The 14,185-nt window shown below is 35.1% G+C and overlaps 2 protein-coding genes across 6 annotated transcripts in view; both read left to right on the top strand.

Moving 5' to 3' along the window:
- The first annotated feature begins 3,296 nt into the window (after positions 1–3,296).
- On the top strand, positions 3,297–8,719 carry LOC111458411 (probable alpha,alpha-trehalose-phosphate synthase [UDP-forming] 9). Of its 4 annotated transcripts, none has more exons than XM_023101060.1 (4): positions 3,297–3,517; positions 5,248–7,326; positions 7,415–7,688; positions 7,776–8,099. In XM_023101060.1, exons 2-4 carry the CDS (start codon positions 5,342–5,344, stop codon positions 8,097–8,099), a joined length of 2,583 nt encoding a protein of 860 aa, XP_022956828.1. In that variant the 5' UTR covers positions 3,297–3,517; positions 5,248–5,341. The 4 variants fall into 4 exon arrangements, with proteins under 4 accessions (XP_022956828.1, XP_022956830.1, XP_022956829.1 ...); XM_023101062.1 differs by lacking the exon at positions 3,297–3,517 and adding an exon at positions 3,530–3,901; XM_023101061.1 differs by lacking the exon at positions 3,297–3,517 and adding an exon at positions 3,925–4,278.
- Positions 8,720–9,385: 666 nt separating this feature from the next.
- The window catches only part of LOC111458493 (AP-1 complex subunit gamma-2-like), a 17,092-nt gene continuing 12,292 nt past the window's right edge, over positions 9,386–14,185 (top strand). Inside the window, exons 1-6 of one of the 2 annotated variants that reach the window (XM_023101201.1) lie at positions 9,386–9,687; positions 10,747–11,049; positions 11,205–11,346; positions 11,763–11,936; positions 12,535–12,714; positions 13,233–13,387. In XM_023101201.1, the coding sequence (XP_022956969.1) occupies positions 9,656–9,687; positions 10,747–11,049; positions 11,205–11,346; positions 11,763–11,936; positions 12,535–12,714; positions 13,233–13,387 (986 nt within the window). In that variant the 5' untranslated portion in view covers positions 9,386–9,655. The remainder of the gene's footprint in view (positions 9,688–10,746; positions 11,050–11,204; positions 11,347–11,762; positions 11,937–12,534; positions 12,715–13,232; positions 13,388–14,185) is intronic. The other variant, XM_023101202.1, reaches the window with a different exon arrangement.

Below are 14,185 nucleotides of genomic sequence, written 5' to 3'. Positions count from 1 at the left end.
ATAAATAAATAAAAAGTTTTTCTTTTCTCGACAAATAATAGAAAATAAAGGAGGTGCCTATAATTCCCTGTCCCATTGATGTTATCCTCTCCGAGCTTCCCCAAATTTTTATAGGATAAAAACCCATTTACATCCACTTATTTACCTATCTGCCACTCTCATTTCCTTCATTATCAATTTGTTTTTGGATAAATTAATTTAAATATTTTTAAATTTTATATTTTGTCTAAAATATATTCTTCAATTTTTTAAAAAATCGTTACTATTTTATTTTGCAAACATCCTTTAACTTAAAAAAAAAAAAAGTTTAAAATTACTATTAATATAGAGACAAAATTATCCATCCACGTCAATGAATTATCTTCAAATTATTTAATTTACTTTAATATCATATGAAGGTTATTTTTTAATTAAGAATATTAATAAAACTTTTTTAAATCTAAAAGCTTTTTTTAAAAACTATCTAGAAATATTTTTTGAGATAATTTTTATTAATTAAGCAATTTTTTTAATAAATTACAAACAATTATAGAAAGTCATCTATAAAAATATTAATTATTATCTATAAAATATATTAAAAAAACGTTATTTTACCAATCAGATTCATCCTCCCCAGTGCCTTGCGTTTTCCAGTTGTCTTTGTTAAAATTCCCACGCTTTGGATCCCCACGTTATTTTACCCAATTACCCTCGTCTTTCCATTCATTTACAATATTATCCCTCTATTAATTATTATTTTCCTTCAAATTCCAGATATTATCCATTCCATAATTCCATTATTAGTGACCCAAACATTAACCGTCAATTTTATCATTCATTACATTAATACCGCCATATCCCATCATTATCCAACAAAAGATGACTAATCTTCTGATAAGCTCGCACCGTGGCTGCCTACGTGGAAACTCCTAATCAACAAAATATTATTTTAATCTCTCCCATTAATTAATCAACAAATAAAAAATATGTATTATATTCGTACAAGTAAATAAATAATTGTTTTAATTCAAATAATTAATACCCACCATATCGCCGTCATTTGAAGGACTTTTGTTGTAATTGGCGGAAATAAAAGGACATAAAGTAAAAATAATTACATTTTCTAAATGGCCATTTTATTTTTAATAATATTAAAATGGGTCTTTTAGTGTTTGAGGTTATGAAAGGTCGGTTATGGTTTAGCATGCGGATGTGATTAATATACAACAAATCTTGTTCCATTGTCTTATCATTATCTCTAATCATTATTATAATACACGAGGTTTTCCTTTAAGCAAAGTTAATTATTAAATAATTACATTATTAAAAAAAAAAAAAAAAAAAAAACACAATAAGTAGAAAAATCAATTGATTAATTAGTTATAATAAATTATAAGATATAGTTCGTACTCGGGTCTTATTTAATTTTGTATTTTTAATATATTATAAGATTAGCTTACACCTAACTTAAAAGAAGTTTTAATTAATTTTTCTCTTAACAATAGACGTATTTTAAAATAGTGAGACCGATGATTATTTATTATCGGTGAGTTTGAACTGTTACAAATGGTATTAGAGTTACACACCGAGCATGTAGTTGATCATTGGGAGCGAGTCCCACATTGGTTAATTTAGTGGACTATCGTAAGTTTATAAGTGAGGAATAGTATCTTGTGAGGTCTTTTGAGGAAGCCCAAAGCAAAGCTATAAGAGCTTATAATGGATAATATCGTACCATTATGAAGAGTCATGATTTCTAACATGGTATCAGAGTCATACCTTAAGCTTAGTATATCAATAGAATTCCCAAATATCGAACAAAGAATTGTGAGACTCGAAAGTGTAGTCAAAAGTGACTAAAGTGTCGAACAAAGGGTGTACTTTGTTCGAGGGTTTTAGAGAAAGGAGTCGAGCCTCGATTAAGGGGAGGCTTTGAGAAGTGAGTAACCATGCCCTAAACTTAGCTATATCAATAGAATCCTCAAATATCGAACAGAGAATTGTGAGTCTCGAAGGAAGGTGTAGTCAAAAGTGACTAAAGTATCGAACAAAGGGCGTACTTTGTTCGAGGGCTCTAGAGAAAGGAGTCGAGCCTCGATTAAGGGGAGGCTTTGAGTAGTGTGTAACATTCCTTTTAATGACATGAAAACTTATCCATACGTAACATATCAAAACAAACAATATTTAATAAAATTTATAATTATTATTATTTGGTTAATTAAAAAGGTTCGGTGACTGAAATTGAGTAAAACAATTTTGAGTTATTTTGAATAATAATAATTATTATTCAAAATAAAAGATTGGTATAAATATTAAAATTTATTATTTTTTAATATAACAATTGGGCGTGAGTAATGGAAGTATCTAGAATGATATATTAAAAAATTATAAGATAAAGTTTATTAGTTAGGTATATTTTAGTAGCTAGGGTTGATTATAAAGGTATTGAATATCATATAATACTAATATTATAATTAGAATTTTCATTGGGGGATTAAAGCACCTTTTTTTTAAACGGTGACCTAACAGGAGGCTTATCAATATTTGACCTAAATATCACTTATTTATAATGTTATTATTGTTATTATATGGTTTTTCAAATATCAAATTACTAAAAAAGGTGTGGAAATACACTATTGGAAGATAATGTTTTTTATTTTAACTCCTCCAAAAGGCAAGAGAGAGACAAAAAATAATAAAAAATAAAGACTCGCCGCCCGCTCCAATTCCCTTTTTTTTTCACCCTAATTTTTAAATTCCAATAAATTATTATCTAATTTTTATCTTTATTTAAAACAATTGAGTCGAGCTGGATCATTATAATATTTTACTATTACATTGTAAATATATTTTCATATTATCCCTTCAAGTTTGTAATAAGTTAAATATTAAATTATAATTTTGATATTAAAAATGTAAAGTAAAAAATAAAAAACGACCCAAACCTGTAGATTGGTTGAATCTCTTACTCGAACAGCCGTAATTGAGTTTATAACTTAATCCAACTCGACTAAGAAAATACACTATTAAATTGGATTGGGCTATCGAATTGTTTTTTTGAATTATGTTTAAATTTTTTAATTGTAATTAATAATTTAAAAAATTCATAAAACTCAAATAATATTTTTAAGTAATTTTATATTCGGATAAAAAAATATGAATTAAAAAAAAAAGAAAAAGAAAGAAGAAGAAAAGTTTGATATTATCTTATCGGAAAAGAATATGTACAAAAAAGGTGGAGGGGTAATATGGTAATTTAGGCATGAGATGAAAATCTTTGCAAGCCAATCCGAGAGGAAGAGGGTTGGTCAAAAAATGAGACCCGGGCGAGGGCTGAGCTAATGATAATAACAATTCTCTTCTGGATAAACTGTATTTATACCGTTCTCCTCATTCTACCTCCGATCTTTTTTCTTGTTTTTCATTTTTACGCTCTCTTATGATCGATCAACCAACCGTAGTTTCCTTCTTCAATTTCTCCTTCTGGAGCCGCCTTCATCAGCGTCGATTCTCTTGCTGTCCTCCGATCGATTTAACTGTGAGTTTTCGTCTCTGTTGTGAGTATTCTGATCTGTGGATGGACTTTGGTTCAGTCGTTTTCTGGATGACTCTGTTTTAAGACCCTCTGGTTGTCGACGAACACGTAGGAAGGAGAAAACGGAATTCGATTCAGCTCTTTTTGTTCTTCTTGTTGTTTTCTGTGCGGGTGTGTTTTTAATTGTTTCATCCAGATGGGGTTTGTACTTCATTTGGCCCGACGTTATTATTTTGCTCAGTTGAGATGGGTTTTCTTTCATCTTTTTTCCATAGTTGCGACTTCAATTTAGAATACGTACAAAATTCGTTTCCTTCTTCTCATTCTTCTTTCCAAGTCATTTCGTGGTTTCTCGCCAGCCAAACGGACTTGGAAGCGTTCAATACGGTAGTCGAATTCTGATTTTTTGTCTTCTTTTTCGGTTTTCTGTTTAGGAAATGATTTTTTGTTTATATATATGCGACTTCTTCATTTCCTTGTGTTATCTGTTCGTTGGGATGGGAAATGTGTTTGATCAAATTGTAGTCCAGTGGGTTGTAAGTTTATCTCATCCTTTTAAAACTATTTCTGGTTTTAGTTCCATTTTCGGATTGTTCTTGATGTGATTGTATTCTTTTACACTGAGATCTAGAAATGTGGATACTGAGTGGTGCCTTTCTTAGCATTCTCGTTGTTTTTTTTTTGCTCTTTGCGAATACGGACAGACGGTCACACTCCCCACTCGCAAAGCTTTACTTCACGGTTCGTGATTTCGTTGTTTACAGGTGTTATAGATAAACCTTCGTTTTGATTTATTTTGAATGTTCTTTATTAACGATCGTCAACATTTATCTATTTGGTTTTTTCGTTCAAATAAACTTTATTGGTGGATCGGACAGATTACTGTGCGTATAGCTGGAAAAAGTAGTTGGCAGAATTTAATTGGATTTGAAATTCCCGATTGGAAGCTTGTCTGTTCTCCCTTTTCTCCCTATTCCAGAAGAGTAAAGTTAATGCATGCATTATTATCTGCCAGCGAGAAAGTTTTCAATTGCCATATATCTACACATTTTTTTTTAATAAGACTGCCTTGGAAATGAGTGACAGAGTGACAAAGAAATGTAAGCACGAAGTGACTTCGAGTGAATAATTGAAATCATCAATAGCTATGTGCTACTGTTGGGGTAATGAATGCCTCCAGCCTGCGGCTTGCCTGTATTAGGGATTCATTCGTTGTTGCTGTCTGGGCGGCTAAGCTTCTCCCTGACGATCCTTATCTATTTTGAAAGAAACTGTAATACGCGTTGCATTGCAGGAGTACTATATGCCGAGTGGCTACGATAGGATTGTATTGTCCAACATAACTGCTTAGAACTAGAAAGAACTTCCTGCCATGTATTGCTGTTTGTGAAACATCACTGTCTTTTAGAAAATTTGTTTTTCAATTGTTTCGTTTTATGGTTCCGTTCCCTTATATATATATATATATATATATATATATATATATCTTGTTACATATCCATGAATCATCTCGTTTCTGATAATAATTAGCTAGAATAATTTCTTCTATGTCCTTCTGCTGTTTGTGGTTGATTTGGTTCCTTTCAACTCCACTCTGGATGTTGTAATTGTTTGTTAGATATCGATTCTAGTTTTCTAGCACATATAGTTCGTCCCTACTTGATTTTCTACTTGGGTGCTCAGAGTTTCTGATCTAACATAAAGTTCGTGAATTTTTGTTGCCCTTTATGTAGGTTTGAGGGTACTTGCACTTTACTTGCAGATCAAGTTTTTGTCTTCTGGTTCTTCCGTATGATTGGCCACTACGAGGAAAAATAGTGGAAACTCATGGCATCAAGATCACCCACAAACTTTTTGGGCCTGGCTTCTGGAGACTTACTGGATGTCCCTCGTATGCCTAGGTCCTTGCCACGGGTAATGACTGTTCCTGGAATTATTTCTGAATTGGATGATTATGGGAGTAATGACGGGGATTCGGAGTCTTCATCTGTATGCCGTGAGCGGAAAATCATAGTTATGAATATGTTGCCCTTGCAAGCTAAAAAAGATGGTCAATCTGGCAAATGGTGCTTCAGTTTAGACGAGGATTCAATTTTATTGCAGCTAAAGGATGGGTTTTCACCTGAGATGGAGGTTATATACATAGGTTCCCTCAAGGTTGAAATCGACGCCAACGAACAGGAAGAGGTTGGTCAGAAGTTGTTCGACAATTTTAACTGTGTGCCTACATTTCTTCCTTACGATCTACAGAAGAAATTTTATCTTGGATTCTGTAAACAGCAGCTATGGCCCTTATTCCATTACATGCTACCCATGTGCCCAGAGCACGGTGATCGCTTTGATCGGCAGCTTTGGCAAGCCTATGTTTCTGCGAATAAACTATTTGCTGACAAGGTGATGGAAATCATCAATTCTGAGGAAGATTCTGTTTGGGTTCATGATTATCATTTGATGCTTCTTCCAACGTTCCTGAGGAAGCGTTACAATCGAGTTAAACTCGGATTTTTTCTGCATAGCCCGTTTCCGTCTTCAGAAATCTATCGAACTTTACCAGTTCGGGATGAGATTCTCCGTGGCCTATTAAACTGTGATTTAGTTGGTTTTCATACGTTTGATTATGCTCGCCACTTCCTCTCATGCTGCAGCAGAATGTTGGGCTTGGACTATGAATCTAAGCGGGGACATATTGGACTAGATTATTATGGCCGCACGGTATATATCAAAATTCTGCCTGTAGGCATTCACATGGGTCGGCTGGAATCGGTGATGAATCTTCCATCTACATTTGCGAAAGTCAGAGAAATTCGAGATCAATTCATGGGGAAGAAATTAATACTTGGTATTGATGACATGGACATTTTCAAGGGTATAAGCCTGAAGCTTCTCGCTGTGGAACAGCTCTTACGGCAACGTCCTGAGTTGCGGGGCAAAATAATCCTAGTTCAAATAGTGAACCCTGCAAGGGGTTCAGGGAAAGACGTTCATGAAGCTCAGAAGGAAACCTACGCGGCTGCTGAAAGGATCAATGAAGCTTACGGTTCAAATAACTACAAACCAGTAATTCTGATTGACCGCCCTGTTCCACGTTTTGAGAAGACTGCTTATTATGCTTTAGCAGAATGCTGCATAGTGAGTGCTGTAAGGGATGGTATGAATTTGGTTCCATACAAGTATATTGTCTGTAGGCAAGGAACTCCTCTTATGGATGAGGCTATGGGCTTACAAATTGGTTCCCCACGGACGAGTATGCTTGTAGTGTCTGAGTTTATTGGTTGCTCGCCTTCTTTAAGTGGAGCCATTAGGGTTAACCCTTGGGACATTGATGCTGTTGCCGATGCCTTGGAACTAGCCATGACCATGCAGGAGTCCGAGAAGCAGCTGCGGCATGAGAAACATTATCGATATGTCAGTACCCACGATATAGGGTATTGGTCTCGTAGTTTTATGCAAGATTTAGTCAGAGCATGTCAAGATCACTATAGTAAACGGTGCTGGGGAATTGGTTTGGGTCTGCGTTTTAGAGTTGTTTCCCTTTCTCCTGAGTTTAGGAAGTTAACAATTGATCACATTGTCTCGGCTTATAAAAGAACTCATAGAAGGGCGATATTTTTGGATTACGATGGCACTATCATTCCACAGAGCTCTATAATTAAGACACCGAGCCCTGAAATTATCTCTGTCTTGACTACGCTTTGCAATGATCCCTGTAATACTGTGTTCATTGTTAGTGGGAGGGGGAGAAGTTCTTTAGGTGAGTGGTTTGCCTCTTGTGAGTTGTTGGGGATTGCAGCAGAACATGGGCACTTCATAAGGTAATTGATTAAAATGTTCGATTAATGTTTAGCTTCTTGTAGTGCAAGTTTCTTGGGGTCGAATTTTCAAGCTTCTTACCTTTTGCAGGTGGGGTGGAACTTCAGAATGGGAAACCAGTCCGTTGTCTTCTGATCTGGATTGGATTAAAATTGTAGAGCCAGTGATGAGATTATACATGGAAGCAACAGATGGGTCGAGCATAGAACCCAAAGAGAGTGCTTTAGTCTGGCATCACCAAGATGCCGATTCGGACTTCGGATCCTGTCAAGCTAAGGAGTTGCTGAACCATCTAGAAAATGTACTTGCCAATGAACCAGCCGTCGTTAAAAGGGGCCAGCATATTGTTGAAGTGAAGCCACAGGTTTTTTATTTTATTTTAACCTTATCTATCTTATCAAATTATCCTACATCCTGTGGAATATCTTCTTGAGCTGTTTGTTACTCGCAGGGAGTAAGCAAAGGGCTGGTCGCAGAAAAGGTTCTGTCGAGGATGGTAGATAGTGGAAGACCACCTGATTTTGTGATGTGCATTGGAGATGACAGATCAGATGAAGATATGTTTGAGAGCATATTAAGCACCGTGTCCAGTCCCTCACTGCTTTCCTCTCCAGAAATTTTTGCCTGCACTGTCGGGCGAAAGCCAAGCAAGGCAAAGTTTTACCTCGATGATACTTCCGATGTCGTAAGATTGCTGCAATGCCTCGCTTCTTCGTCATGTCCAAGATCTCGGCAACTACCACAAATGCGTGTTTGTTTTGAGAGTGTTTTTTGAATAGGAAAACCATTTACCATCAAAGTGCTTGCTTGCTTCTTCTTACACAGGATTTGGTGGAAGCCATACGAGTTGATGATGGAGGTAGTGGATGATCATTCTCTCATGTTCACCACAAGAATGTCGGCTTCTTTCAAAGGATCCTCTATGAGACTTCCATTTGGAGATTTGGTCATCATGGTCCGACAACTTGATTCACGGTGTAAGGCCTTGCTGATGCAGTTTTCTGCCTCTTAGAAATCAGCCAGCACTTGAGAACCGGTTTTATCAACTTGAAGAGCGACATTGGTGTTTTCGTCAATATCCTCAACAACTAGAGTTCCCTTCTGTACATAATAACAACAGCATCATTTATTAACTTCTAACGCCCACGATGTCGTTAGTGGCGCGTTTTATACAGTAGGGGGTGGGGGGGAGGAGGGGTAGCATTAACATGTATAGGAGGAACTCTTTCTTGGCCGCATTGCATAAAATGCTTGATTTTGATGCTCATTTTTTGGTGGTGTTGTGATTCTTTAGTTGTTGTAGTAGTAGTAATCTACTTCTTATGGTTGAAAGCTTTATGAGTTGTATTTATTGTGTGCATAATGATACATTGCAGCTTGCTTTTGTGTGCATAATTTGTTTGGAGCTACTAGAACAGGATCTATTCGCGTAATAAGAATATTTGCCGTGGATTGTCTTTTACCATCCTCAAGGAGATAGTTCTTTAATGCGATCATTGTGCATTGAATAAAAACTCGTTAGATTAGCCTAATGTTTTAAGTTACTGGAATTGCTATATAATACTTTTAAAGCAATAATTATTTAAATACATCTCTCCCATGTAATAAAAAAAAATTTATTTATTATTATTTTTTTACTTGAGATAACACAAAATTCTCAGGGGAAGATATTTTGTTTCTTTAATAATATTGTGGAAAAATTACGAGAGGCATGCACAAGAATTTATTTTATTTAACACATTTAACATAAAAGCGATATCTAAACTACGTGTCGTTTAGTTATACTAAAAGTTGGTCGTTGTATTTAGAGTCGACGAAGTGTATGATATATACATACAGACAAGACTTGTGTTAGATTTGTCCACTCAAGATCGACTCTAAACTTTGATCTAATTAACCCACCACTTTCGTGAATGAAAACTCGTTAGAAAAGAAAAAAAAAAAAGAAAAAAAAAAAGAAAAAAGGGAAAAATATTCTCCTTGTGCTTTCAATTCATTTATATATATATTATTTTTAATTTTAATTTATTAATTTTATTAAATTTTTATTTTTATTTTGATGTTCTAAGTTTTGATCACAGCGTTGAAGAGCTTGGCGCATTCGTCAGAAGTGGGAAGGAGGAGCCCGACACAAGCTTGAACGTATCTTCAGATCCAAACTCTCTCTACTCCCCGTTCCAGATCTCTCCAAAACGCGTTTGGATCTCGGATTTCTTCGTCACAATGTTCTAATCGCTGCATAATCTCCACATCTCTGCTTAATTACGCCTTGCTTCTTGTATTCATTCCGATCTTGGATACCTTTTTTGGAGGTTCGATTTGAACTCAATCATGAATCCTTTCTCCTCAGGGACGCGTCTCAGGTTAGCTTCCAAGCGCAGTGTACCCATTTTCGCATATTACTTTTCTACTGTTACAATTCTTATTTGTTCCAGCTGTTATTTTTTGCACAATTTTCCGCTTTCTTATGGGTTTCAGAATGGAGTTCTTGCGTAATTAGGTAATTCGTGACCAAGGAGTGTGCGTTTTTGTGTATCGACTTGGGAATCTTGCTGCTGAAGCTGCATTTTCTTATGTTAGGAATTGATAACTAGTGTCATTCTTCTTGGGTTTAATTTGTGGCCTCAGTCAATAAGTTTGAAACGGGCCAGGTGTAGGGTGAATACTGAGTCAGTTATTCGAATACATGGGTAGTTATGCGTAAGCAGTAAAGCGTGTTCTTTGAATTATCACTCCCACAGTGGTTATGTACCTTGCAATTCTTCGGTCTATTACTTCTCGACGTCCATCATTTAATGGATATCTGTTACCATCACAATGAATTGCCACACTTCTGCAGCTCTTTCGGTTGTCTTTCTCCCAGTTTGCAGTAAAAATATTTATTACATTGGGCGCAGATTATAAAATCCACGCACAATTAGCAACGATAATTCTTTTATATAAAAAAGCAACGAGGCTTTCTTCTGATCCAAGTCTTGGGAAGGGATGAAGAGTTTTATGTATTTGTTCTGGCTTGATGCGTGAAATTTGTGATAATTTTTGTGGATTAGCAGCCTTTTAAGCTTCTAGTCTAGCAATACATTCTGAAATATCTGTCAAATAAAAGAAACTTTTGTGCGTCTTAATGTTTTGCACCCTAAGATTTTAACTGTGCTCTTACTGTTCACTATGCAGATGGTGATACTTTGATTTCTTAATTATAAATCTTTCTTTTTTCTTCCGGTTTCTTCATATCTTTACATTGAGCTTCACCTACTGGCCTGTAATTAGTAGATGAAGCAGAGTTTTGTTTCTTATAAAAACAAAAAAAATTAGCAAATGAAGTAAATTGTTGAGATATCTGATGCATTGCTATCTTTTGTATTCATCTTTACTCAAAGACTATCTTTATCATATGATCATAACTTGATGCTTTAATACAGGGACATGATTCGGGCCATTCGTGCTTGCAAAACTGCAGCTGAGGAGCGTGCAGTAATTCGAAAAGAGTGTGCTGCTATTCGAGCTTCCATCGACGAGAATGATCATGACTATAGGCATCGAAACCTTGCGAAGCTCATGTTCATTCATATGCTTGGTTATCCCACGCATTTTGGTCAAATGGAATGCTTGAAGTTGATTGCATCTGCTGGTTTTCCAGAAAAGAGAATTGGGTATCTTGGTCTCATGTTACTTCTAGATGAAAGACAAGAAGTGCTGATGTTGGTCACAAACTCATTAAAACAGTATCCATTTTTCATCATTTTCACATTATTAACCTTAAATCTCGATTATTTTTCTTGGAAGTTCATTTTTCAGAAAACTATTTTAGGTATATTATCTGTATAGACATTTAAGAAGCCAGATTTTAAGCTTTTGTATTTACCTTAATTGCTCTCAGAGATCTCAACCACTCAAACCAGTATATCGTAGGACTTGCTCTTTGTGCTTTAGGAAATATTTGTTCAGCTGAAATGGCTCGTGATCTTGCACCAGAAGTTGAAAGATTGTTACAGTTTCGAGATCCAAACATTAGGAAGAAAGTGAGTGTTGCAAGTTGTAATCTGCAATGCTTTAATTAAAAATTATATCTGATTTACAAGTAGGGTGAATGGTATAAAGCTCCACTTTCACTGTTTGAGGATAAATGTTATTTTGTTCTAGTAATTCATGTTTGGTGATTTTTTTCTTATTTATTAGAATAATTTCTGTAAGAAAAAACATGTCTTCCATATTTATGAAATAGACTTGGTTTGGTTGTAATATTTTGAACTTGTTATATGGTTTTCTTCTATAATGCCACTGCTTCTGTTGTCATTCATAAAGTTAACTAAGAAAAATGTTCTTTTTAATTATTATTTTTATTTTTTTGGGATTTTCTCAAATACCAGAAATGTTCTATTGTTGCTGTTAATCTGTTCTATTCTTATAACTTGAGAGCACCCGATGGTGAGTGCAGGCAGCATTGTGTTCAATTAGGATTATAAGGAAAGTACCAGACCTTGCAGAAAATTTTGTTAACCCTGCCGCCTCCTTACTGAAAGAAAAGCACCATGGGGTTATGATAACAGGAGTTCAACTGTGTACAGAGCTTTGCAAACACAGCTCAGAAGCCCTTGAATATTTTCGAAAGGTATTTTACTGTGCCTTTGTTAGTTCACATGCATGATTTGTTCATGTCCTTCTGATCTTGATGATTGACTGTGCCTAGACTGCTGATATATTTTGTTCTTGCTGGATGACATCTAAAAGTATGTACTCCTTTACAATGTTGGACGTGGTGTTGAATTGTTTATCGTGGTTCATTTCACTCTGTCTCATTTATGCTACATTAACTGCAGCCAACAAATTCTAATCTCTCTTCTGAACTTTTTAGTTAATCAGCACACATTTTAATTGATTTTATCAGTAAAGAAAAGGCCAACTTGTTGATTATGGCTATATGGTTGCAGTGCTCAATGAATTCTAACACTGAATTTAGTATACTGTTTCTTATGTTCTATTTTTAAATGTAAGCACTGTTTCATATTATTATTTTCAAATGTAAGCTGCAGCTCATGTTCTCCGTGACTCTCGCAGTAGTTTAATTTATATAAAGAGTTTACGAATGCAGTAATTTTAAAGATGAGTTTTTTTTGGTATGCTACAATGATTCATATTACATTGAAATGATGGAGATATGGTCTTGGACTTTGTTTCTAAACGAAGAATTGTATTTTACTTCCATATAGAAGTCAACAGAGGCCATGGTCAAGACACTGAAGGATTTGGTTAATAGTCCATATGCCCCTGAGTATGATATTGCCGGAATAACGGACCCATTTCTTCACATCCGGATGCTTAGATTTTTGCGTGTCTTGGGTCAGGGAGATGCAGATGCTAGTGACTGCATGAATGATATACTTGCACAGGTAAGTTTTAGCCAGTTACAATGGCAGCCTATATATTACTATCATATTTTTTTCAAGCATATTGCAGGTTATTTTACTGTAGAAAATAGACATCTCAGATGTACTCTTTCTGGCCTACTGCCTATTTTCATTTCTTATTCCAAGTGTTCCTTGTATCTTGGGAGGAAGCATCCGGCAAAGTTTCTTTATTTATGCTCTTCGTAGAATTAGACAGCATCTTATCAAACTTAGTTTGATTTTATTGCATTTTTTTTTCTTATCGTGTGGGAGAAAAACTTTGCCTTCTTACTTTGTAGCTTTATAATTTAATATTCTCATAAAATTGCAATGGTGAGTCCAATCTTGTTTCTTTGCTAAAATTTATTTCACCAAGATTTTGTTTATTTTGCCCATATTATAGCTGTTCTACTTTATTCTAGTTCGTACTGGTATCTGCCCATCACTGATTTGTTGTGACTTTCACTTGATAGTTTTTCTCCTTTCTGTTTCCTATTTTAATTTGACGTGTTTTTTCTTAGGTGGCAACAAAAACTGAATCAAACAAAAATTCAGGGAATGCTATCCTATATGAATGCGTTGAAACTATTATGAGTATAGAAGATAGTGGTGGCTTGCGTGTACTTGCAATCAATATCTTGGGAAGATTCTTGTCTAATCGTGATAACAATATCAGGTTCTTTTGATAAATCTTAGTATTCTATTTTATTGTGTATTAAGTTATTTCCACGAGAATTCTATTGCATATAGTGTATGAAATCGGGGAAATAATTATTGGCTCCTTCTGCATACAATATAGTGTAACAACCTTTTATCGAGTTGGCGAAAAGCTTATAGAAAGTATGAACTCCTGTGGGGCTTATAAAAAAGTGCACCATTTCGAGTTAATAACAAAGGGGTGAATTTACAAAAAGACATTGCAATGGAGCACCAAAGAGAAGCACTGAATCTAGATTTTTCAATAATTTCCTTTCATTTTTGTATTTTTCGCTTTCTTTTTTACTAAAGATTCTGTCATCTCTTCTACCAATTCTCCACACATTGATTAACCAGGTTATCCTAAGCAATCTTTATCTGCTTCCTCCTATTGAGGTCCACGTTAACAGCATAAAACTTTTCATAACTTGTATATGAAAAAACCGCTGCAAGTTTACAAAAAGCAAATTTTGGGCTTTTAAACTAACACATCAGCTGCGATGTATCATGTATTTGGTTGTTTCTTCATCTAGTAATACAAATATTTATTAAGGACCTCTAGTTGTCCATTAACTGCCAGTCTGTCCCACCAGGATTGGTAGATTTGATAATTTTATACACAGCATTCATGAAGCAGTAGACCTAGCTGCAAATTTGTCTCTTCAGTAAGAGAACTTGAGAAAGTATATTGGAAAAATAACGATGTAGCAGCCGATCCTTTGCCTTGGCAGTTAATAAAGAATAATTTTAAATTTTGAGGTGGGGGGGGGGGGGGGGG

Source organism: Cucurbita moschata, unplaced genomic scaffold, assembly GCF_002738365.1.
Source record: "Cucurbita moschata cultivar Rifu unplaced genomic scaffold, Cmos_1.0 Cmo_Scf00021, whole genome shotgun sequence".
Taxonomy (NCBI): domain Eukaryota; kingdom Viridiplantae; phylum Streptophyta; class Magnoliopsida; order Cucurbitales; family Cucurbitaceae; genus Cucurbita; species Cucurbita moschata.
The sequence above is the reverse complement of the archived record's forward strand: the minus strand, read 5'-3'. Positions and strand labels throughout refer to the sequence as shown.